The 25306-nt window shown below is 32.8% G+C and overlaps 2 protein-coding genes and 1 long non-coding RNA gene across 6 annotated transcripts; 1 reads left to right on the top strand and 2 right to left on the bottom strand.

Moving 5' to 3' along the window:
• Positions 1-17529, bottom strand: LOC146529973 (uncharacterized). Of its 3 annotated transcripts, XM_085201016.1 has the most exons (9): positions 17328-17529; positions 12602-12794; positions 11443-11574; positions 9138-9317; positions 8262-8521; positions 3950-6446; positions 3591-3797; positions 1849-1973; positions 1-1496 (listed from the first exon to the last, which is right to left on the bottom strand). In XM_085201016.1, exons 2-9 carry the CDS (start codon positions 12705-12707, stop codon positions 750-752), a joined length of 4254 nt encoding a protein of 1417 aa, XP_085057142.1. In that variant the 5' UTR covers positions 12708-12794; positions 17328-17529; the 3' UTR covers positions 1-749. The 3 variants fall into 3 exon arrangements, with proteins under 3 accessions (XP_085057142.1, XP_085057143.1, XP_085057144.1); XM_085201017.1 differs by lacking the exon at positions 9138-9317 and having other exon boundaries at positions 17328-17528; XM_085201018.1 differs by lacking the exons at positions 9138-9317; positions 11443-11574; positions 12602-12794; positions 17328-17529 and adding an exon at positions 9702-9856.
• LOC146529972 (uncharacterized) lies at positions 11458-19029 on the top strand. 2 transcript variants are annotated; one of them, XR_014878948.1, is made up of 3 exons: positions 11458-11586; positions 12157-12334; positions 18796-19029. It is a non-coding gene; the product is annotated as an uncharacterized LOC146529972 (long non-coding RNA). The 2 variants fall into 2 exon arrangements; XR_014878949.1 differs by having other exon boundaries at positions 12157-12338.
• On the bottom strand, positions 18224-24521 carry LOC146529971 (uncharacterized). Its single transcript, XM_085201019.1, has 10 exons — positions 24389-24521; positions 24118-24306; positions 23671-23775; positions 23114-23369; positions 21786-21913; positions 20978-21172; positions 19545-19879; positions 19129-19201; positions 18784-18951; positions 18224-18437 (listed from the first exon to the last, which is right to left on the bottom strand). The coding sequence occupies exons 1-10, from the start codon at positions 24416-24418 to the stop codon at positions 18270-18272; spliced, it is 1647 nt and encodes a 548-aa protein (XP_085057145.1). The 5' UTR covers positions 24419-24521; the 3' UTR covers positions 18224-18269.
• Positions 24522-25306: the final 785 nt, after the last annotated feature.

Below are 25306 nucleotides of genomic sequence, written 5' to 3'. Positions count from 1 at the left end.
GCAAAAATAGAGAGTTTATTATAAAGTTCTATAATAAATTATAAAATATATTAGCACAATCAAATAATAAAATATTTTTTGTAATATAAATATAACGCGCAATAGATAACAGTCGATAAACAATATTCTAATGTTTTAATAGATAATAGCTTCATATATTAGTATATAACAAGCTTTATTTTAGGCGATTTCTTTAAATAATAAGCATTATTAGTGAAATAAAAGGAAATTAAAGTGTCCTATGTTCTTATTGTAAAGAGTTAAGAGTTCCAGTACTAAAAATTTACAGAATGACATTTATCTCGTATTGTATTACAAATACTCCTAATGTAATTTATAAAAGTTATTACGAAAAAATATGAATTCTTAATAAATTATCAAAGTAGTTTTATTCAAGTGTTGCACAGATCTACACTCATATTGACCTACTATTAGAAAATATTTTATTACTGAGCTCTTATTAATGTTAATTAAGCATATAGCCTGACAAGTACTTTATGAAGTTCGTGAAGACAGGCACGAGTCAAACTCGCGTATGTACTGTCGTGTGCATTCGATATGCGGAGTTCGCTGCACCGCCTAATGTCATATACAATCTGGAGTCAACGACACTTAGTGTCGCGTTATACTGTACTTTAGTGTTCTGATGAGGTGACCTATGTCCTATAAAATACGCATTCTGTGCAATATACCTACAATAATTCATAAAGTTCTTGTCGTGCTATAAAACAAAATATTTAATTATACGTCTATTTGACACCGATATCTCGCGCAGAGACGGTCGCATTCGTCCGCACGACGGTCGTGGTGGAGCCAACGTTTCTGGCGGAGGTGCCCACTTTCCGCACCGTCGTCTTAGTGGTGGTAGTGGCGGTGCCGCCATTTTTCAGATTTTGGACATCAGTTCCAACGTGTACCTCCTCCGTCGATTTGACGTTCCGTTCGTGTGCGTTCGCTTGTTTTATCTGTGTGTCAACATTTTGTACGTAACCATCTTTATGTATGACTTCATTATTTCTCTCTTCAGTGCTGTAAGCGCTTCTCTCTCCTTTACCGAACACCTGTACGGCCCCATTATCTGTGGGTATTATTTCGTTTTGTTCGTATCGCTCTATAAAATTATTACCATCTGATCTGTCCACTGTGTACGATCCTCGGCGTTTTTCCGGAATCCAAACTATTTCTTGCGTCAAAGTCTCCCTTATTGGTTCGGGTGTAGCTGTTGTGCTCCTTATTTCTTTAACATTTGTAATATTTGTTCTGTGAGATTCAATATTTGAATCGACAGATTCGGCCACGGAGTGTCTTCCGTTCGTAGATTCGTATACATTTCTTTCAACATTTTCATATGGCTTCTCAGAAACGGGTAAGACTTTCTTAACCACTGTATGCGTTTGAGTGTTAACTGTATAATTTTGCTCTACAGGTTTTAATTGTCCCAAAAGTGGAGAATGCTTGATTCCAAATGTTATTTGTGGTGTTTTATTTGGTTGGAACTGGAAACAGAAAATTATTCAATATTAAAAAAATATTTTCTCCTTGTCGAAAAACACTGAAGAATAATTTAAAGTTTATTTGTATAAATATAATTCTTCTCAATCAATAATCCAATAGACGGTAAATACTAATCAATCTAAAATTTCAAAGAAATTTCAAATCTCTTGTTGCCTGTGTTTTAACTGCATATCATTAACAACAAAGTATGAAACAGATTATGTTGTTATTTTCACGCTATATTCCGCGTATAGCGCTATATGTTTTGAATTTGGACGGAAAGTGAAAAACGGATTGTGTCAACAATAGGTTCCCTCTAACTACCCTGCTATATGTAGGACAAAAAATTAATACCTTTTCTGGCGAGTATGTCCCAGGCGCGGGGAGACGCGCGCCCTCGTCGTGCGTCGGTCGTGGGCGCCCCGCCATCGTGTACACCGGCGACTGCAGCACCGACGGAACGCGGTAGCTGTTTGGCGCTGCAATGTTCGAGAACAGTACAGATTACAGACCATTAGATGAAGTAGAGTATAGTACAAATATAGTAGAGTAGAGTACAAGTATAGTGGAGTAGAGTACAAGTATAGTAGAGTAAATATAGAGAGATGTTATAAGTTTGACGTATATGTTTGAGAGTATATTATGTATTATCAGAAGCGCTCTACAATTTAGAAAATTTATTTGTATTTTGTACTATAAACTGTAGTAAAAGTCAATTTTATATTTTTTTACATTTTCCAATCCAATCCAATTCCAAAAAATGAATTTACCAGGCTTACACTGCAAGCTGACGATATGAATTTAATGAGGACGAACATTTACATAGAATTTTGATATTTCAGGAACTGTATCAAACTAAATTATTCGTTGTATACTGCCTTTATTTTAAAACCATATCCACGAGTAGGTTTTACAATTTAAATCATGTGCATGTGAATACATATCGAGTCAGTCATAGCGCAGAGGCACAAACGTGCGACTGTAAACACTGTCGCGTTGTGGGTTCTATTCCCACTCGAGGAATATTAGTAATCCATACCTATATTATAAATTCGAAAGTAACTCTGTCTGTCTGTCTGTCTGTCTTTACGCAATCAGGGTCAAACCGCTAATTTAATTGTGATAAAATACACATATAGAGATACTTGAGGGTCTCGGGATATACATAGGATACTTTTTTTTTCTCATATTTGTAATATTTTCGATATATACCAAAATATTAAAATAATTAATTTGACAAGCAATTTATTCCGCCATGTTAATAACAATAGTCGCTACGCGTTGCTAAGCAACGGATTGCAAAGTTTGTTGTTTTAAGAAAACGTCACCCAAAGTGAGTTTGCTTAATGCATACATGGCGCGCGCCGATATAGATTTGTATACATTAACAAAAATTAGATGATTTCTATAATTTGATATTCATCCTTATGAAAATAAATATAATAGTCACTTTTAGCATTTCATCTAGATTGAAATTATAGTTTACTGTGTAACATTCTAATAAATAATTAAGATGTCACTGATTCCAAATGACCTAGCCTACGAGTGGTATAGTATGACCCACGCGAACGGACAGACTTTGATGATTTTGTAAATTTTTGTATATTTTCGAATTACTATAATTTTTTATGTAATTATTTACTGCTTTTAATTAATTTATCTCAGTTCGGTTATCTACACCGATGTTATACACTTAAAATATCGTAATTTTAATAATTATTTAATATAGAAAAATGTTTAGTACGCGCGCACGGCAAACTGTAGGTACTTTTTCTAATATTAAAAATTTCCTTTAGTAACTTTTATTTCTTTTGTTTATTCATTTCGGTTACTCAGATATTTTTTCTAATAATAAATCTCCACTTATTATTATTTTTTATCTTATTTTAATTATTTAGGCTTATATTTTCGCGGGCGTAGCCGCGTCCGGGCCCACTAGTATTTAATATTTTCGTTTTTTCGCTGTGGTAACGAGGCAAAGCGTGGCATTGAGTTCTGCCACTCAACACGCAATGTCTTAACACCAGGTTGCCAGGTTCCCTCTGCCTACTTTTCTAAATGCGGGATACAGCGTGAAGTTAAATGTATTATATTACCTGGCGAATCTGTAAATTTGTCAGTATGTATCTTCACACCGAAGGTATATTGTGGGGAGTAGGTGAGTACAAATTTGTATCCTTTCTCTGGGCTGTACGCGCCGGGAGCGGGCACCTTGAGGCGCTCGTCTATTGGCTCCTTGTGCCTGCCTGATATTGTATACAGTGGCGTTTTGTCTAACTTGGGTATGGTATAGGAATTTGGAGCTGGAATAGATTAAATATAGTTTTAATTAATTGTTAGAATCAAATTTACAAAATATTAATATTTTTTGGCTTGAATAAATATACATAATTGAAATAGATCTAATATTTGTACTATAATATAATATCATTCCAGAAAAAAAACTGTTGCTTACCTGGACTATCCACAAGTTTTAACGTTTCTGGCTTAATTCTAAAAGTGTACTGCGGAGAACTCTTCAATAAAACCTTATCAGCTTTATCTGGGTTGTAATTATTTGGTGCTGGAACGTAATCGGGCTTGAACGGATTTGTTTTTATCCTAAACGAATATCTGGGAGCGTTATCTAACAATACCTTATCTGCTTTTTCCGGATTATAAACATTGGGAGCTGGCGTATCATTGATTTTACCATCTTTACCCTTAGGCGATAGCGTGTACGCTGGTGTATGTTCTAATATAACTTTATTTGCCTTTTCCGGATTGTAGTAGTTAGGACCCGGTGTATCCGGAATTTTGTCAGTTTCAATTTTAGGCCTAAACGTATACGCTGGTGAGTTTTCGTGCATAACTCTGTCGGCTTTCTCTGGCGTATATGCATTTGGCGCTGGATTATTTGGAGTTTTCCCAGGTACCCCTTTCCCGGATAGTGTAAATTTTGGTGCTCCATCCGGAATATGCGGATCGTACGCATTTGGTGCTGGAACATCCGGCAGTTTAGAGTCAGGTCCTTTCCCACTTATTGTAAATTTTGGACTACTTTGTGGTAAATTAGGATTATACGCCGTTGGGCCGGGAGTTTGCTCTATTTTAGGTGACGGACCTTTAGTTGAAATAGTGAATCTAGGGCTGCCATTAGGTAAGTTAGGATCGTAAGCATTTGGTGCAGGAACGTCTGAAATTTTACTATCCGGGCCTTTACCACCCATGGTATATTTCGGAGAGTTTACAGGTAGATGTGGATCATAATTGGTAGGACCTGGAGTATCCGATGGTTTACCATCTTTACCTTTCCCAGATAGCGTAAATTTCGGCGAGTCATTTGGTAAATGAGGGTCATAAGCATTGGGAGCCGGCACGTTGAACAGTTTCTCTACTTGTCCTTTACCACTGATGGTGAACTTTGGAGTTCCATCCAATATTCGTGGATCGTATACATTAGGCGCTGGGGTGTCACTTGGTTTCGCGTCTGGACCTTTACCGTACATACTAAACTTAGGTGTACCATCTAACAACCGAGGGTCATAAGAGTTTGGACCAGGGGTATCACTCGGTTTTGCATCCGGGCCTTTACCATACATGCTAAACTTTGGTGTTCCATCTAATAATCGAGGATCATAAGAGTTTGGACCAGGAGTATCACTCGGTTTTGCATCCGGGCCTTTACCATACATACTGAACTTTGGTGTTCCATCTAATAATCGAGGGTCATAAGAATTTGGACCAGGAGTATCACTCGGTTTTGCATCCGGGCCTTTACCATACATACTAAACTTTGGTGTTCCATCTAATAATCGCGGGTCATACACATTTGGGGCAGGAGTATCGCTAGGTTTCGTTTCTAGACCCTTTCCGTATAGACTGAATTTTGGAGTTCCGTCTATTAATCGTGGATCATACATGTTCGGGGCTGGCGTTTCGTTCGGTTTATCGACGCCTACTTTGGGTCTAAAAGTATAGGCTGGGGAAGACTCGTGAAGAATCTTATCAGCTTTATCGAGAGAGTAAGCGTTTGGGGCAGGTAAATCTTCAATCTTCTGTGTGAGTCCTTTTCCTGCAATTGTATATCTAGGAGCAGTATCTAGCATATGCATCGATTTTTCAGGTGAATACATGTTAGGTGCAGGAACGTAATTGATTTTGGTGATCTGATCTTTAGACCTAAATGTGTAGGAGGGTGAAGATTCATGTAATAGCTTGTCAGCTTTATCTGGATTATATACATTTGGTGCAGGAGTGTTGGGAATTTTCTCCGTTGGCCCTTTGCCACTTATAGTAAATTTAGGAGCACTATCCAGTAAATGAATAGATTTCTCGGGACAATAAACATTTGGTGCGGGAGATTCGCTTCTAATAGTAGTTTGTTCTTTAATTCTAAATGAGTACATTGGCGTGCTCTCGTGTAAGACTTTGTCAGCTTTCTCAGGATTATAGCTATTCGGCGCAGGAGTTACTTCTTTTTTCAATTCACAGCCTTTACCTTTAATTGAAAACTTTGGGCCACCATTTAACATATGGATAGATCTTTCTGGAGCGTATACATTGGGGGCGGGTGTATCTTCTATTTTTACATGAATATCTTTTGATTTTAAAGAAAAAGCTGGTGATCTTTCACGTAGCAACTTATCGGCTTTCTGTGGATTGTAGGAGTTCGGCGCCGGAGTGAGTTCATGTTTCTCTGCCGAACCTTTTCCTGCCAATGTATATTTTGGTCCATTTTTCAGCGCATGTAACGACCTTTCTGGAGAATAAATATTAGGTGCTGGTGCATGATGTACTTTAACTATCTCAGATTTTGTTCTAAAAGTAAAAGCTGGCGATTTCTCTCTTAGAAGTTTGTATGCTTTTTCAGGATTGTAAGCATTCGGAGCAGGCACTTGTTCGATTTTTTCTATTTTAGTTTTAGTAGATAAAGTGTACTTTGGAGATTTTGCACGGAGAGCTAAATCAGCCTGAAATTATACGTATATTGATTAAAACTACAGTATTTTAAACTTCATTATTTTTATCATATTATTACACTAAAATATCATAAAATAAATAAATGTTAATCGATAAGTAGATAATAATAATTTAGTCAGCATCACTTACATAAAATATATTACTATACGTGCGTATATCTAAATATATTTATAAAAACACAATACATAGATGTTTTCACTGTGTATTTTCACTACAATTAGACAAAAAAATGACAAAAAATATTTACAAACAAAGCGTTGCCTAGCGCCTGTTGACATGCGTATTAAACAACATTTTTGCAGCTATCATTGATTTTGCTAGCAACAAACCATGCATAAGTTATGCTTAAAATACTTAAAAGAATAAAAATTGTTAAAACATGACTTTCACTTATATTTTTGTTTTTTAAAATAAATCTCAATATTATCGGTAAAGCTAATTTTAAGAACAGACGCAAGATTTTTTCCTACTTGAAAGTGTCTAAAATTGAGCAAGACAACCTAAACTATTAAAAACAGATAAAATTTATATTTGAAAAATAAATAACAACTTCTAACTACTGTTCTAAAGAAATACATCACATAAGCAAAATAAATAGAAACTAGAAATATTATATTAAAAAAAAAGCAATGAAATGCAAAAACTGTATAAAGTAAGCGTTATTACAGACGTTAGTTTAAGCAGTGGTGATTTCTTCGGGGGCTAAGTATGGAACAGATTGGCCGATGTACTGAGAATGACGTATTCCGAACGTGTGCGCCGGAGCCCACGGTAAGTTCACGCATACCTGTTAGTAATGACCTATTTTATTAATTTTAACACTTAAAAACATTCAGTGAATGAGTTTTTTTACTTAGTTTCACGCTAAATATGCGGGATATATAACAAACAAAGGGAACCTCGTGTTAAGACACTCTGTTTTCTATGCAATTATTATTTTCTTACCATTCCGCCGTGAGGGAATCGAACCCGTTGCGTTTACAGTCTTATTTATTTATTTTGTTAAATTTTCAAAATGAAGCGTGTGATGAACCAATTACCCAAAATTAAATATTAAATTGATATATTAGAGAATGAACGCTTAATGATGTCATTATAAATTAATTTGATCCATAATTTATGTTATGTATTGCATATAACAAGCAGATGGATTTTCTATTTTAGTATTCGAGTTTTAAGCTTAGGTCGTTTACCTACTAGACCTACATTAACGAAGTAATGATTAAAAATTTCATTTTTTCATCATTATGATGATTACATCTATTTTTGGACAGCTTTACACTGTATCCTGCACATAGCGGGGTAAGCAGAGGTCAGCTGAGAACGTAATGTTAAGACACTCCGTTCCCCATGAAGACACTACCCCATAGTTATAATAAACATGGTAGTTAATTCGAAGAGAGAATACATTAATTATATTATTACAAATAAATTCCGATGAATTATATGATTAATCACAATAACAATAAAACCAGCCACAAAATAAACACAGCTGTATAATGTATGAATGAGTTCTGTTATTTTGACCTATTTCGGTTTTATGACTTAGAATTAATGAATGTATATTTATAACGAAGTAATAGAAACAGAATTCAATACTGCAAAATTTAACATACTTATTGGCATTTCATAAGAATGAGATAACAGACGAACTTATTTTAAACATCTAAGTTAGCTTTAGCGCGCATCAGAATTTCGATGAAGTTTGATAAGAACGTATGGCTTAATGGTTAAAGCGCTTTATGGTTTCCAAAAGACGTCCAAATTTTTAAACGTTTCCTAAAAATAGATAAACCCATACTTACTTTCTCCGGACAGTATACACCTGGTCCAGGAACGGCAGTTGAAGGATGTTTTATTTCCCTTCTTGGTGCCATAGTAAATGCTGGTGGTCGCTTAGTTAGTACTGATGCAGCCTTATCTGTAGTATACGTGCCAGGCCCTGGCATAGGAGTTTTAGCTTCTACAGCTTTACCACGACCGGTTATGCTAAAAGCTGGTGCAGCTCGCTTGCTACCCTCGCGTGCCTCACCGAGAACCGGGGGCATGGAGTATTCGTTTGGCGCTGAAAATATGAAAAAAAAAGTTTATTTTAATGAGAGTGTATAAACTCTGTGGATCTCGGTTCTGTGTGACAAATTGCTATAAAGCTTAACATTCCTGCATGATAAAGAAATATAAAGCGGATGCCACATATCTTTAATTCTATATAGCAAAAAGAACACGATTAAAAAAATATAGTGCCAAGCCCAGGACAGCACCATTCAATTAATGTCCTTAATACAGAATTGTATCGACTTAATTATGATTAATATTTATATTCAATCTATTTTATAAGTAAGGTTACTTCTAATAACACCTGCCACTTGAAAAGATCTACACAAAACATATAATATAATGAATAATGGATGTAGGAAATATCTAGAAATGATTTGCAGCTAATGACACTAAAACATAACAGGACACTAGCATACGCAAACAAACACTAAAAATATGCTAAATGACAATGAGAAACCAAAAACGACATAGATAATCTTAAGTGAATACTATAACAAAAATCATAGAATAATATAGGAGAATCTAAAAGCTGAGATGAAAAACAAACATAAATCGCAAATAAATGATGTATCACGACGATTCAAGCAAAAATACTGATTATATTGTCAAATTCGTGAGTCCACCTGGTGTTTTACTTCCCGGTTGAGGAAGGTTAACTCGAAGGCCTATCGAGAACGCAGGAGCATGATCTAGAACAGCTCGGACAGATTTGCTCGGTTCGTAGTCACACGGCGCTGGGGTGGGTGTGACCCGCGGGGGCGGCCATCGTCCGTGTAAAGACGCTGCGGGGCCCACTGCTCGGCCTGGTTATTATCTTTTGTTATACTTGCTTGCTTGTTATTAATGTTGCAGCCGTTTTAATCTCAGTTTTTTTTGTTAAAATAACTATAAAAATAATTCATCGCATTTAAATGCTAACGCGAGTGCTGTACATACAATGGTAGAAAACAGTGTAGTAAATACAATAAAGGCTGTCTAATAAATTGAGGCTGTCATGGCTCAGCAGAACGCCTAGTGGTAAACGCGACGGTTGTGAGTTCTATGCCAATTAATAAATAATTATCTTCTGCATGCTAATAATTGCACTGGTAAAATAATTAAAAAGGTAAATATATTGATTTAAAATAAAAATATATAAATGTAGTTCTTAAATAAATATAAAATGGCAGTAAATTTAAAACCTTAACCTCCTTAATTATTCTCTCCAATTCCACACACTCGCACACGACCACAAAATCTCTATTTTATAATATAAAAATAAGTGAAAAATAAAAAATGCATCAAGAGTGATACAAGACGACGTGTATTGAAGACTGAGCTGCATTCGATCGAACCAGATCAAACGAACCATTCATGGTCCCCTGGCTCCCACACGACTGTTGACTCACCGTCTCGATCACCTTCAGTTATACGGACTTATTTGGCGACATAGAATAAATACAATTACAGAAATTCAATGTCAGCTATGCAATATTCTTCGAATGCAGATTTTAGTAAGAAACTTTACATAAATGTACCTATATGATTTAAAATTTTAAAAAATATATAGGTAAAAGAAAAATTATTATAGATTTAGGTTTGGATTTGGACTTTTCTTGTAGAGTTATCTAGTCATAAAATTTACATTATAAATTTAATGTTGTTTCATAATGACTTATAACTGTAAAAGTTATGACTAGAGTTTAACTACTCCGATACACCCCTAGAAAGGGGGAAAAACGTGAGCGCGACAGACTTTATGTAAATTATACTGCAGGCATGAAATTTTGACCTAAATAAATTTACATACTTGTATAGCATTTACATTTTTTTTTGTTTAATTTACATACTTTTGCGAGAAATAATAACACTTGCTGTTCAGGAATATATGGAATACCCAAAGGTAGCACGAACTACGAACCAGTAAATTTTAGTATTTTCACCTAAAACTATCGAATTATATTTGAAATTAAATGTTTAGGCTTTTTGGTGTTTAATTTCATATTTATAGCTTCTGATATCTTTTTGGTAAACAGCTTCGTAAAAACCTACACTATATTTCTTTGTATAATGGTCAGTATAAAAAAACGACCAGAATGTGCTGCAAGAATTAAAAAATGTAAAAGTTCTCATATTTATAAGGCTCAAGCCCAAACTTTAAAAAAAAACAGTATATAAAAATATACTTACGAAATATTTAGTTTATACAAAAAACAAAACGATTACTCAATTATTTCATTTATTTTATCAATTTGTTTTACTGTGGGAGGTACATTTAGTATAAATGAAGATCGATTGTCTATTGAAATAGAGAATTGCATTGACTTTATCTATTTCCATTAAACAAACGATTCTTGACAAAATTACTTCGATATTTACCTACTTATAATATTAACTGTATGATGTTCAATTTCAAGTATATTCAAATTCGTACATATAAAAAAATTAAGTCATATTTAAAAAAACTTTTTTTTTAATTTGCCAGCATCATAAATAGGTACCATCAACACCGTTAAGACGACATTTTTTTTAATATAATTTGTATTGATTGTTTTTTTTCTTTATAAAATTATTAGATGACAAAAATAACAATTCATATAGCATATTACCTTCACGCTATATCTCGCAAATCGCAGAGTAGCCAGAGGGAACCTAGTGATATGACTCTCCGTTTCCCATTTTCCGCCGCAATTTACGTTAAATTGCAGAATTCGACGCCGGACTTTGCCTTGGTGTCATCAGAGCAAAGAAATTAAAATATAAATAAATAATAATTCATTCCCACGAACGGGAATCGAACCCATAACCGTTGCATTACAGTCACACCATTGTGCCCCTGCCCTACGTCGGCATCAAGTTTTATTTTTTTTATTTAACATACTAAATAAGACGATGTAGGATGAATAGAGATTTAAAAAACTATACTAGGTAATCATTAATATGCCTCACCTTTAGCTGTCATGCCTTCTGTGTTGTAGGAAGCGGGTCCGGGGCCGGCTTTATCTTTGCCAGAGGGATCTAATTTTTGTCCAAATGTGAAAGCTGGTGCACGGGGCTTACGAGACTCAGGTGGAGGTTTACCTTAAATAACAAGTAAATGAAATTATTTCAATTTATATTTAAATTTTGTATACATTTCTAGTAAATATAGAAATAGGCACTAGATTCTATTGATTGACATTTATTATAACAGTAGTTTAAACCATTAAACAACAATTTAACATTAATTTCATTAATTGAAATAGACGATAAAAAAACTCTTATTTTTTCAAACTCCAATATATACTCTATTTAACTGTTCGATATTTCCATTTTGCCAAAGAAGAAGATTAAAAAACAAACAACATAATAAACGTATCATATGACACTATCAATATTTATTTATACCCAATCAGCAACAAACAGTATTGCTATAAATATTTAGCAACAAACAGATCTCACCTTGCCCACGGTCAAAGTTTGTCGCCCACAATCACTTACGATAATTACTAAATAAACTTTAATTAAACTCACTCGCATAAATTGAAATTAAATTTAATTGATATTTAAATGGTAAATATAAATGACCACATCACACCACCGATGACCACACATTTCTAAGCTAAAATAGGAAGTTTTGTTTTGAGGCTAAATGAAAAAAACTCGTTCTTGTTATGAATACAGTGTTATTGGTGAACTAACTAAGTGATGTCACGTCGTGTATGAACACGGACAAGGTCAGTGTGTGGCATACGATAATCTCACAACCTCCGGATGATGTCAGCGCGCTCTCCGAACAATACTGCCGAAACCTATACATTTGTGCACGAGAGAAACCTACCATGACCAAAAATTTAAAAATGTATGTAAGTAAATAGAAACAGTATAGTCTTATTGTTTGTTCTAGTTAAGTATATAGTATTTGTGTAAATATGTCGCTCTTTCTTATTTATGTACGTTTGACGACATTTCCTTTAATATTTGTATGTATTAGTTTCAGCTGTGGCATTATAGAATCGTTTATTTTGCAACCTTATTAATAACATTTTATATTAGACAAAACTATATCAAATATAAGACAATTTCAACTATAAAATTGCTTATATTTTTTAGATAATAAATAACATACCAATTAGAGAAGGCAAAGACACAACAGCTGGTCCAGGACTGGCAGCTTCAGCAGCGATGGGACCACGTCTCTTAGTAGGATTCCAAGGATTCTGACGAACGCCCATCGGTGTGTCACACGGATAAGATCTCTTGCTCACTATCGACTCAGCACGCACTAAGCCAGTAGCTCTACGTATCCTCTGAGATACTGCCTGTATAACATAATAATCATTGATATTAAAGCGAAATGCCAACCTTATATTGTTTACATAATTTCATATACATTTTTATTATCAAAAGAAGAATACATTATATATTTTTAAATATAATTGAATAAAATGTTCACCGATTTAGCGGTGCTAGTTGTTGATTTTAAGGATTTTGATGCGGTCATAATTGGTGATTATTTCTTAATTCTTTGTTTCAATAACAATATTATATTTTTATAAAACCAATATTCACAACCTAAGCGGATTTTACATATAATAATGTAAATACATCATGTTAAAAAATAAATCGTTACAGAATAAGAGCAATACAATTAACAAATAATTTGATGTAAATATTGACTAAGCTAATATGACATTAAAAACAAAAAGGTATGCCTTAATAAGGTCGCATATGTTATTATTATCAGAACGGTATGGTATAAAATAATTGAAAATTCAATTATATTTTTATATAATTAAATTTTTGAAAGATTTTTGTAATCTCGGTTTATGATATTTTTTACATATTATTAAATATAGTTTATCATAACTTGAAAACTAGGCAGAGACTATCAAGACTCTTTTCTCCGTCCGCCCAAATTCGATATATGTATACAAAAAATCACATTTGATAGAGAAACGCCGTGCCTTGAATTGACCGCGAGGGAAAATACTTTTTTTTTGCCATTTTTCTTAAAATCAGACTTCAATTTTCGGGTATTAATGTAACATATACCTACTCATGTTATTAACTTAATTAAACATAAAATGGACCAAAACAGAGATGGCGAGACGAGCTGGACCATTATAAACCTGACTGGTGCTCAATAGCGCAAAATAGACCAGAATGGAAGAAGTGTAGAGAGGCCTTTGCCCAACAATGGGATGGTGCAGGCTAGGGAAAAAAAAACAAAATATCCTGCTAACAATTTGTATAATTAAACGATCTATAACGATATATAAATAAATTAAAAGTTAACATACATCCGCAGTTTCGAGAGCAGTTCCTACAATCCATTAATAGTCATTGCTTTTTTATATAGCAACTGACTCTTACCAAATACATACTAGTCCTCTATTTCATATGGTTTTATAGACTACCAAATACGTACATCGCTCGAAGAGACACTGATTGGCGAGAGTCTGTGATTGACTCTACTATGAGCACAGATACCGTTACGTCATTTTCTATTTTTGTTTCATTTTAGTTTGTGATTCTTTTTTATTTATTTTAATGTTATTTACCTTGTCTATCTTCTACCTTTGGTAAAAAAGGTAAAAAATGTACCTATCTGTACATTAAATATTGAAAATTAAAAAAAAAATTTTTTTCGTTGTATAGCTTGGGCAGGACATGAGCTTTATTTGAATTTGAAGACTGACACACTCGATGGAGAACCATAATCGTCCAGTATACTATAAGAAAATAGAAATAATGAAATGCCATTTTAGTATAGGTTCTTCAACGTGATAGACATTTTCTATTGACATATTAAAAATAAAAATCTAAAATAACTTATGAATAACTTATAAGAAATAATAAAATGCTGCCTTAGTTAAAGTTTAATTGACAAATAAAAATAATTGAAAATTCAATCCAGGCACAATAAGACCAAGTTGAACTATAACTGCGATGGTCCCGAATTCGATCTTCACAGGCAAGCAATTATATTTAAATTATTTTTATTTCCCCGCTCCCATAAAACAAAGCGTGTCGTTAAATTGCAACATAACATGAAATGACTCGCATTTGGGTGATATGCGGAGAATTGAGTAGTTGTAGACTCTAGGTTCTTTTTGCCAATACATCTAATAAAAACAAGGATTTTTTTATTAATTTTTATTTTATTTTATTAGTACAATTTAAAAATACATAAAAAAGTTAAACGGTGTCCTGCAAAACTCTTTGTGAGTTTGACTGCAGGATCTCGAGTCTCTTTACTTTACTAATTTAAATTTAAATTAAATTAATATTAGATCAAAATTAAATTAAGAAGTATTTTCTGTCAACTGTTCAATTTACAGTTGACAAAAAATACTCCCTAAGTTTAATTTTAAACCTCCTTAAGTCTGGCTCGCGGCGTATGTCCTCAGGCAAACGGTTAAGCGCATAGGGTACACGTATTCTTAAGGTTCTGTCACCATAATAGTTGTGCACCCTAGGAACCTCGAATTTGCCTGCCGACATAGACCGCGTGCCATACTCATTATCGACTAATGAGAGAAATATGAGCGTATTTTCTAGAAATATTTTGAAATATCTCCAACACCTTAATAAAAGGATATGGGCATGTAGCCCAGAAACATTTTGAATGTTACATTAAAACCGAATTTCAACAGCTATTTAATTTTATTTACAAAAAAAAGAACCAATGGAAAACAGTTACAAATTTCGTCAGATTTCATTCATTTAGGGCAATTTCGCCGTGGAAATACGGCTAGTTCTTTGAACGATAAAAAAAGTAGTATAAATGAGAACACGTGCAAGATTAATCAATCAATATCCTTAAATGACATGTGGCAAGCCAGTTACACCTACGCGGTGTATGATTGCCTTCGTGTTCGCCCACAGTTTGTATATGACGGAAGTGATATATTGTTCTTTTGTGTAAATACGTAAAGGAAAAGCTATTTTAACTTGACAGAAGAAACTAGAAACTAATAAGTTTTAGATAAATTACATAAATGTGTAAAAGTTAAAAATAGTTTAAGAGATAGAATTTGAGTTACAGTTATAATCTTTTATGCTGATGATTCTAAAACTATAAACACTAAAATGTAAGACTTAATAAATGTAAGACCTTTTGAAAACCAAAAAAGACAACATAACTTTGAATTTACCATAATATTAACATATGTATTTGATACTAAAGGCAAAAAGAAATTCGGCATTTCATCCTGAAAGAAAGTTAATTCAGTACCAGCTCGTGCGAGTCGCTGTCATCATGAAAAATGAATAAAATTGTATTTGGGCCATTCGTTTATTTGTTCCACAACATTCGCGAATATTAAACTTTGCTAACTTAATAGTGCTGCACACAAATTCTTTACTAACATAATGTTTAATTAAAATTCCATTTACATACCTGGCATTTTGTATAATGAAATTTTTTTTTTATTCGCGAACCGCTTGCGACTTCGTCCGTTTAAAAATGACATAACTTTTTTATAATAAAACCAACACTAAATGTTGTTAGTAAATCTGTCAAGCCGTTTCTGAGATTACAGTGCAGAAACGGACAAAAAAAAACTTCTACTGTATTGATACATGGTCCCAGTAATAAATTGTCTTATACTTATCTTAAATGTACAAACAGCGATCATCATATTCATCATCGTAATCATATTTTTTTTGTGATTTCGTTCCTTTATGTAAAATTAAATAGTGTATTATAAATTTACACATACTAATAGCTGATTTTTTATATGTTAATAGAAATGAGCATATTATTTAAATATTCCCTAAAGCCCAATGAAATTTTACAGTTTTTTTTTCTGATACAAGATATAGTATTAACTATATCGTTTCAAATACAATTCTCGTATTATACGTAAGGCAGTTAAATTAAAAACCTGTATGTATTGATTATTCTATGCTGTTTTTCCTAGGTGGCTATCCTCGACCTGACTATTTTATATTAATTCTGATATAAGTAAGAGATATTAATTATTCTGTTATCACATCGCCCGTTCTTGTACCCTATTGGGCAACCAATAATTGTTATTTCTCGTGACGTCATAAATCGGGTAACCTTCCAAAGTCAACAAGTTCGCTAAGTAAACAGAATGAGCCGTCTTCATAATTAGAAACTTACTAACTTCAACCAAACAATTGAGGTAGATATCTAAGTTACTTGTATATCTTGTGTTCAATAAATGTATTACCATTATATGCATGTCGTACATACAAATATAATTTATAAATTTTAATTAATATAAGCAAAATGATACCATAACTACAACAAAATCTATATATAATCTGTTTATCGATGGAGTACATACGAATACATATACTTACGTATAAATATATTTATAGTACCTTTAGATATAATATGTAATATATGCCTACTGGCTATTATTATTATTGTCGACAATCTAGCAAACCGTACACGGTGACCTTTAACTCTAATAGCAATAAAGAGATGAGTATTAAGATATAAATCACAGTTGCTCCTTTGAGTGGGGCTCTTACATTCTGTCCGAGCGACAATGTAATACAATTGCCTACACCGGTAAAGACAGCAATGACAATAAAGTACATAGTTATTAACCATATATGCTTGTATTGCATAGCATAAATATATATTTACAGCTACTTACTCTATATTAATTACTAATAATTATGTCATATTTATTTCATTTTCTTTTACAGTTTTTATGGGGCGAGTTATTGAAATTGGATAGCCAATAATTTTGGACGATATTTTCAACTCATTACAATATAATGTAATATATCGATGTCATTTTACATTTTAATTTATATATATTTTATCGATAATTATAAATAATAAACAAGTACAGACGTTCGAAACTTACCTTAACTTAAAAGTTGAATTTGTATAGGCATTTACAACATACACACGCAACTCTCAATATAAGTGAAAGCAAAAATATATTACAATGTTAATTATATTTATAAGTATTCGTTATAAAAAGAAAATGTCGATCAGCAAAAGCTGTCGTCGAAATACGTAGCGCGCTCGATTCTTCGCGGTGCACTGCGGTCGAATGCTCGGCAAATTTGCGCTTTGTTCCTAAACCTAGCAAAGGTGGCAAAGTCGCGTGGGCGCTTCCCGCCAAAACCGGTCACCTTGGTTACGCGACGCGGTAATGTCGTCATCGCGTGTTTTCAATATTCCTACCAGCCAGTCATTTTCTTTATAATTTCTATATGACGTAATATTTATTTATATAAATGTGATATACATAAAATACTGTTTTTTTTAATAATTTACAATAATATGTTTACTTTGTAAATATTTTAAAAATATATATTTGTTTATAAAATGAACAAAATACAACCTTGATTATGTTATTTGCGAACAGGTAAGTTGTTTCGTTCCCGAGGTCTCCGCCCTCGCTCTTCATTCGAAATACGTAGGCATCGGAAGACAATAATAATTATGCATTTAACATTTCCTTTGTGACATAAACACTAAATAATTGAAGGTAAATATAAATTTGCAAATTATTAAAAGTAATTTAAGATGATAAAAACATAAAAGAAAGTTCTATTATCATATTTATCTAATAATTTACAAACTTTCTCGTAGAACAATTTTATTATTCACTAAGAGACACTTCACGTGCTAAGATGGAATATCATGTTAGGTATTTAATCCGTATAATGCATAACTTATTAATTTTTTGTTAAAATTATAAAAAAAAATAGGATTGTAAAAAAAACTTGTAAAAACAATGAACATAAAACAAAACTTTTGCATATGTTTATTTCACTACCATTATACAACATTGTATTTATATATCAAGCATTTCTTCCATACGAATAGAATACGGCACATCGTGGACAGAAGTCCAATTAACGGTATTGGAGCGAGAAACGATGTCTTCTACAAGTTGATCTTTGAAATCTTGCCATTGTCGTGCTGACACGAATTCCTTAAAAAGCTGTTTTTTGGTTGGTATCTGGATCAAAAAATAAAATATGTTACTTTCTATTCCAACATATATTGAGTAACGAACGAATTAATTTATATAATCGCGAATCAAACGCGGCTTCGCCCGCTTAAACCTACTGTTCTATTATATGTAAATTATATAAAATCTTACCTTTAAAGCCTATACATTTTATTCTGGTTACGCAATATTACTATAAAGTTTCATCTTAATTCGTTCAGTAAGTAGCATTTACATGAAAGTGGAACAAATATACATCCTCATAAGCTTCTACATTTATAATATTAGTAGGTTTTCGTCTTTTAGAGAAAACGAAAAATATCTAGCATATAACAACTTTTCTATTTAAAATCACCTTCTTTTCTAGGTAATGCTGAATTCTCGTCCAAATATTAGCGGTGTTACGCTGCAAAAGCCAAATTTTGGGTAAAAGCATGCAATTAACTGGTGTTAGCGCCACAATGCGACGATCGCGCATGTTCTCCCCAAAACCGAAACTCGATCCAGGATTAAGTTGACACACCTATCAACAACAATTAAATACGAAAATTAAGTAAAATAAAAGAAACTTTAGTAACTATAAATAAATATTACTATTTTATTAAATACATTTTATTTTAAGCTTAAAATTTTAACTATTTATATATATTTCAATTATGAAACATACATATATATTCTTAGATCATTTAAAATTGAATACCTGCATGAAATACGTTCGAAGATTTTGTTGTGGCATCTTACTTATAGTTGCGGTCTCAGGAATTATACTAAGTCTAAAATTAAAAATAGAATGGCGAAAATAATTGCATATTTAAGTATTAAATTGGTGCTATTGTAGAGCAATAAGTAAATAGGCACATAGTAGTGGGATCGATATTTGCCCGGGGGAATATTTATTCCCAGTACCCCATTGCATTACCTCGTTTGGTAAAGCAAAGTGCAATGTATAGTTTCGTAACTCTAGAGACTATGTTTATAATATGTGGAGAAAGGAGTGTCTTAACAATAGAACTTCACTATCTCCCGTGCCAAGTACAATAAAACAATAAATAATAATATAAAAGTCCTATATGCCTATATGCATATATATATATGACTCTATTCTAAATTATATACCTAACAGATTCTCTTGGTTTCTCGTGGTAAGTAGGATCCAACAATGTTGCTTGAGAATTGACAGTCACAGTTGGAACAGCAAATTCAACACTTCCTTTACTCTCTCTTTGAGTCTCATTTGTTTTATTCATATCATTTTCTGATTTCACTATACTGGAGGACTGTTTCTTGAAAGCACTGGGAAGAGATTTTTTCGAATCCATTTTAGAACCAGAGTCGCTTTTACTACGTTCTTTCCCCTGTTCGATATCACTCGATTCATCTTGCTTATTTAAATTTTTGTAAGCGTCAAAATATTTTGCTTCGAAGTCCTGTTCACTCTCTTCCTCTGGGACCTATAACTAAACTTCATTAAAACAAATATTTTTTCTCTAGTTTTTTTATAATTTTTAATCTATATATATATAAAAGGACTTGTCCTCACTGACTGAGGTAAGACGCACGCACAGCCGTAACCGCTTATGGTAGAAACGTTAAATTTGGACAAAAGTTTACTTTCGTAATCTGGACATCCACTAAGAAGGGATTTTGAAAAATTTTAACCCTAAAGGGGTGAAATAGGGGTTCAAAGTTTGTATGGAAAAAAAAAAAATCGGCACCGATTTTTCTAAAATTTGAAATTTAGATTTTTAAAAGCATTTAATTGAACACGTGTTTCATCGTTTTCTAGAATTCTCCCCCTAAGGGTGCAAATAAGGGGTTGAAAGTTTGTATAGGTTTTTTTTAAATCGTCACCAATTTTTATAAAATTTGATATTCAGACTCTTAAACGTATATAATTAAACACATGTTTCATTATTTTCTAGAATTCACCCCCTAAGGGTGCAAATAAGGGGTTGAAAGTTTGTATCGGAAAATTCTTAAATCGCCACCGATTTTTATAAAATTTGATATTTAGACTCTTCAAAATATTTAATTGAACAAATGTTTCATGGTTTTCTAGAATTCACCCCCTAAGGGTGTTGCACCCTTTATTTGCAATAAGGGGTTGAAAGTTTGTATAGAAAAATCTTTAAATCGCCACCGGTTTTTATAAAATTTGAAATTTAGACTCTTAAAAATATTTCATTGAACACATGTTTCATGGGTTATTAGAATTCACCCTTAGATACGCATGCGAAGCTGCGCGCGTCCGCTAGTTTAATATATTTATTTAAATTCCTATTTGTAGCTCCGAGTATCAAAGATACTAGAGGAACGTAAAAAGAATGAGAACCCCCCGGAGAGCGGTCCTGAAGAAGAGGTTGATGACAGTGAACGAGGCGAAAGAGGTATGTAGAGACCGTAGCGTTTGGGCTCCATTCTCTCTGACTACCCCGCCAGACAGTATGAAGCTAAGTTAATTTATTTAGATTACATTCAATATTACACATTTTGAAAACATTATTTTGATGCTAGTCTACATCTACTTTATACAAAATCTACATACATACATAAGGATCGTACAAAGCGTAATAATTCTTGCCAAGGCGAGTGGTTACGATCACTTGTAAAGACTCGATCATTTGACATCGCCCAGATAGTATGAAATAAACGAAATTGGCAACACCCACGCCGTCACCCAGTAAAGTCTCGTTTGTCTCGTAGGACTTCATCTTGGCAACGATACAACCTTCACGGCGCGCCACCTACAACAAATGTTTTAATGGCATAGGCTTTATTTATATCTTATTATCATTTTCCTTTTATAATTGTAAATAACAAGTATATTATTATATAGGGAATAAAAAAATAATAAATCTGTATAGATAAACGGGCAAAATCTCAACATGTAATAGGTACATGAATTCGATAAAAATTGGTAGGTATACAACCTATAAATGACTGTGTTATGAATATAAAACGACATTTACTGTTATCATTAAAATAAAATGGCTCACATAGTACATTATGAACACTAGAACATTTTAATTTTTATATATTAAAAGACTAGTCGTGGCGTAGGCACAAGCGTATGACTAAACGCGACAGGTTGTGAGTTCAATTTGTACTCGAGAAACTTAAATATTTAATACTTTTATTTCTTATGCGTTATGTTCCGCCACTCAACACACAATGCCTACAGAATTAGGCAAAAAGTGGAAAGCGGTGTGCCTTAACACTAGCACACATAAGGCACACCGCGTCTTTTTTGTTTCGCAGAACATAACGCCGGCTCACTTTGGCTTTTCTGCTATATGCGGGATACAGCGTCAATCTGAAAAAAAGAACATTTTTATGTATAAATAAATTGTAAATTACCTCATCGAGGGCATCAAAATAAGTAAAAGCTGACATGGCGCGACGAACTTCGTCCCATTGCTTCTGAATGGATGCTTGAAGAACATTTTTGAAATCCTCCTTCATAAGTGCCAACAGCTCGCAGTGATCTAGCAGTTAATGGATAAAACTGGCACTATCTTTATCGAACCATAAACTAACGTAAACAAAGCCCTAAATATTTAACGACTAATACGGTTACCATGATACTAAATGTTGAATCGAAATCTGATTGTTAAATCTGTTAACAAGGCACTATAATATGCAACAAACAGTTTATTACAGGTACTAGAAATATTAAAAAAAAGGTTCATTTAGACTCTATTTTTTGCCTATAATTACGCAAATAGATTCTTATATAATAATAGAAAAGTAACAATCACCCATGTAGTTTATATCATAAAAATGTATATAACAAAAAGCATGCCGAAGTCTGTGTATAAAAACAAATGGAGGTAGGGTTTTATAAATTTCCAACTGTCTATGTCCAAATGGAGAATGGACAAACAGAATAAATTTACAAGTTAAAGTGCTTAATGTTTACCAGCTTTCGGAAATCCGAAGTTGAGATCATTTCTTTTCTGTGTTAATAATAGTTATGTATAACGAATACATAATTACTGACTACAGAGTTATTATGTTACTAATGTACCTACTACAGAGGTGAATGGAGAGTCTTAGCACTAGTTTCCCTCTGCCTACGCTGCTTTGAAGCTGTATGTATAAAGTACTACATTCCTCAAAATATTTAATAATATATATATAGGTCATATATGATTTTTAAGCAACTTATATTCGGGAATAAGTAATTATTTAAATCCGGGTCATGACCTTAATTCATACAGTTACATTGATCATATATGGCGTCTGAAAGTCATTAATTATAAAATAAACTTACAGTCAACTAAAACTAGACAATGGGATCTAAAATTCGTTTTTTTTTTTAATAGAAAATGTAGTTTTTATTAGTATCCCAATTAAAAACAATATAGGTCTAAATCTATTATTTTCTTAAGTTAGTTTTCATCCTCTTATTTCCTTCATTTTAAGAATATTACATGTTTCATTGCTTACACTGACGCCGCACATTGTCTTACCTCATCAGCTGAGAAGACATGACGGAGGCAAGGACTAAGCTTGCTTGATAAAAATATTCTTATATCCATTCTTCCCCTAGGGATTATATGCTCGTGAATATACTCACAAGGAGTAGTAGAGTCCCAATGAGAAGTAACCGCGATGGTCATCCATCGCGTTACCAGCAAACACCCCAAAAATTTTAATAATTCTAAAAGTTATTAATATCTAACCATTTGTCGTACAAGTTGCCGTCCTAGGAATATTATGTAGCAAAGAAACTTCTCCAAACATGTCACCAGAGTGCATGACGCCAACGTCAACGGAAATGTACTGTTGTAAGAGCTCATCGTAGACCAATTGACTAACTGTGACGTCGCCTTTTATAATGAAATATAGCGCATGGGCCTCCTGGTGTTGACGGACTATAGTTCGAGCTGGACCGTAATACTTAAAGTACGTTACGGCCGCTAGTTTCTTTTTTACATGCTAATGAAGAAAGGATTTTTTTTATTATATTTCTAAAGTTATTAACAGTGTACAAAATTAATGGCCGGCTGGTATGCTCTTATCTTATAACCTCCTTGTTCTAATGAGACAATTTAGTCTCGATATCTCTACCAACTTTAATTTATTTTTTATTAAAGTATTATTCTGTCCATTTATGGTAATGCGGTCATTATAACTTACAATCTGAATCGTCAAGAAAATTTATTATTTCAAGCGACAATATAACGTGTGATTTTTTCTAACACTATTTATTATTTATTAACATAATTAATTAACTTACATTAGGATATCGTTTAAAACATTTTAGTCCTCCTATAATACGAAATATATATTTTTTCTCTTGGTCTGTCCGTTCTTCAGCTGGTTTATTAAGGAGTGCTTTATCCTGAAGTTATAACATTTGGCCATTAACTATGTCTAGATCGCGTACGTAACTAATGGCCGAACTAGAAGTTTTAGTTTCACAGTCATAAATTACTGTGAAACCAAAACTTTAAATATAGCAAGATTGTATATTAAGTGCACTCAGCGAGTGCACTTAAAATGTACTTTAAACTATTACATAGTTTCACATATATGTATTTAGGTTTATATAATAAAATTACGCAAATATATTTGGAAAATTTTAAAAACGCTTTTTAGTTGAAAATATGTAGCCACAACAATGAAGAGAGAATACGATTAATTGTTATTAATTGATTTCAGTGTTATCATTAAAGAATCTAACATTTATATTTAATAATTGTTTTTTCTTTTTGCCGCGAACTGCTTGCTCGACTCTACGCTTAACGTTATCCAGTCCTTCATATTGTTCAACACCCTCAATAAGCCAATAAGCATTAGCAAGTACAAGCCGACCTAAAGCACGGAACAAACATTTGGCCCGAAATTTTTTTTTCATTAGCTCTTCAGGATCCTAAAAATCACAATTTTATGATATATTTTTAGAAAGAATTCATTGTCTAACCATTGTAAATTGAATAATAAATGAAATATACCAGTTCTTTTTTACCACCACGAGCAGCCATGATGAAGAGACTCTACGTATAGTTTTGTAAATAAAAATTATTAGAAAATATAATTTTTAGAAATAATAATAATAGTACGCTATAAATATAAATAATAAATGAATTTAAAATATATACTACATAAGACGTATAAAGTAAATTTTTGATTAACAATACTTGTAAGTAACATAGATAATATTTATATGTCTACAATGAGTAGGTACATAATAGGTAACACAAAAAAAATGGACAGGAATTTAAAAAAGTAAAAATATAATAAGGTTTTATTTTGAACTTTCACATTGTAAAACTGTGTTAAATTGTAAATATAAGTGTATGCCAACTTCTGAGACTGAAACCTCTTTAACTTAAATATCTAATTCTAATTTCGTTGTAAATAAAGTAAAGCATTGAATTTTAAATTCAAACAAAAAGTTACCTGTTTACTATTTTAGTGTACATTTGATTTTTTAGGGTTGCAACACGAAACAGGATATTGTGGTACGCTTACACGCTTGCCAAAGCTACATCCACAATCATCCATATACTCGCTTGCGAGTCCGTTACTATGTTCCGGCATAGGCAAGCATGACAGACGTGGATACCCAAATTACTTCAGCTCTATTTTTTTATTTTTTCCCGCTAGGTGAGGGATACAGGATGCAGCTTACAAAAACTGAAAAAACTACAAGAAATCAGTACTATTATGTTTCGAATATTTTTAACGATTCACTATCTGTACAAATGTTTGTTTTTTATAATATTATTTAGTTTATTGGCTTGTAAATTAATATCGCACAGCAAAACAAATTCGGCGCAATCTCATTAATGGGTCGTCAACAGTGACAAGCTCTCTCAACAAAGACGTAAGCTTGTGATGGTGGATAAGCGTGGGCATGCGTAAAAATT

Source organism: Heliconius melpomene, chromosome 17 (assembly GCF_056956725.1).
Source record: "Heliconius melpomene rosina isolate 202511_hmr_F chromosome 17, ASM5695672v1, whole genome shotgun sequence".
NCBI lineage: Eukaryota > Metazoa > Arthropoda > Insecta > Lepidoptera > Nymphalidae > Heliconius > Heliconius melpomene.
This window is presented reverse-complemented; position numbering and strand designations above follow the sequence as displayed.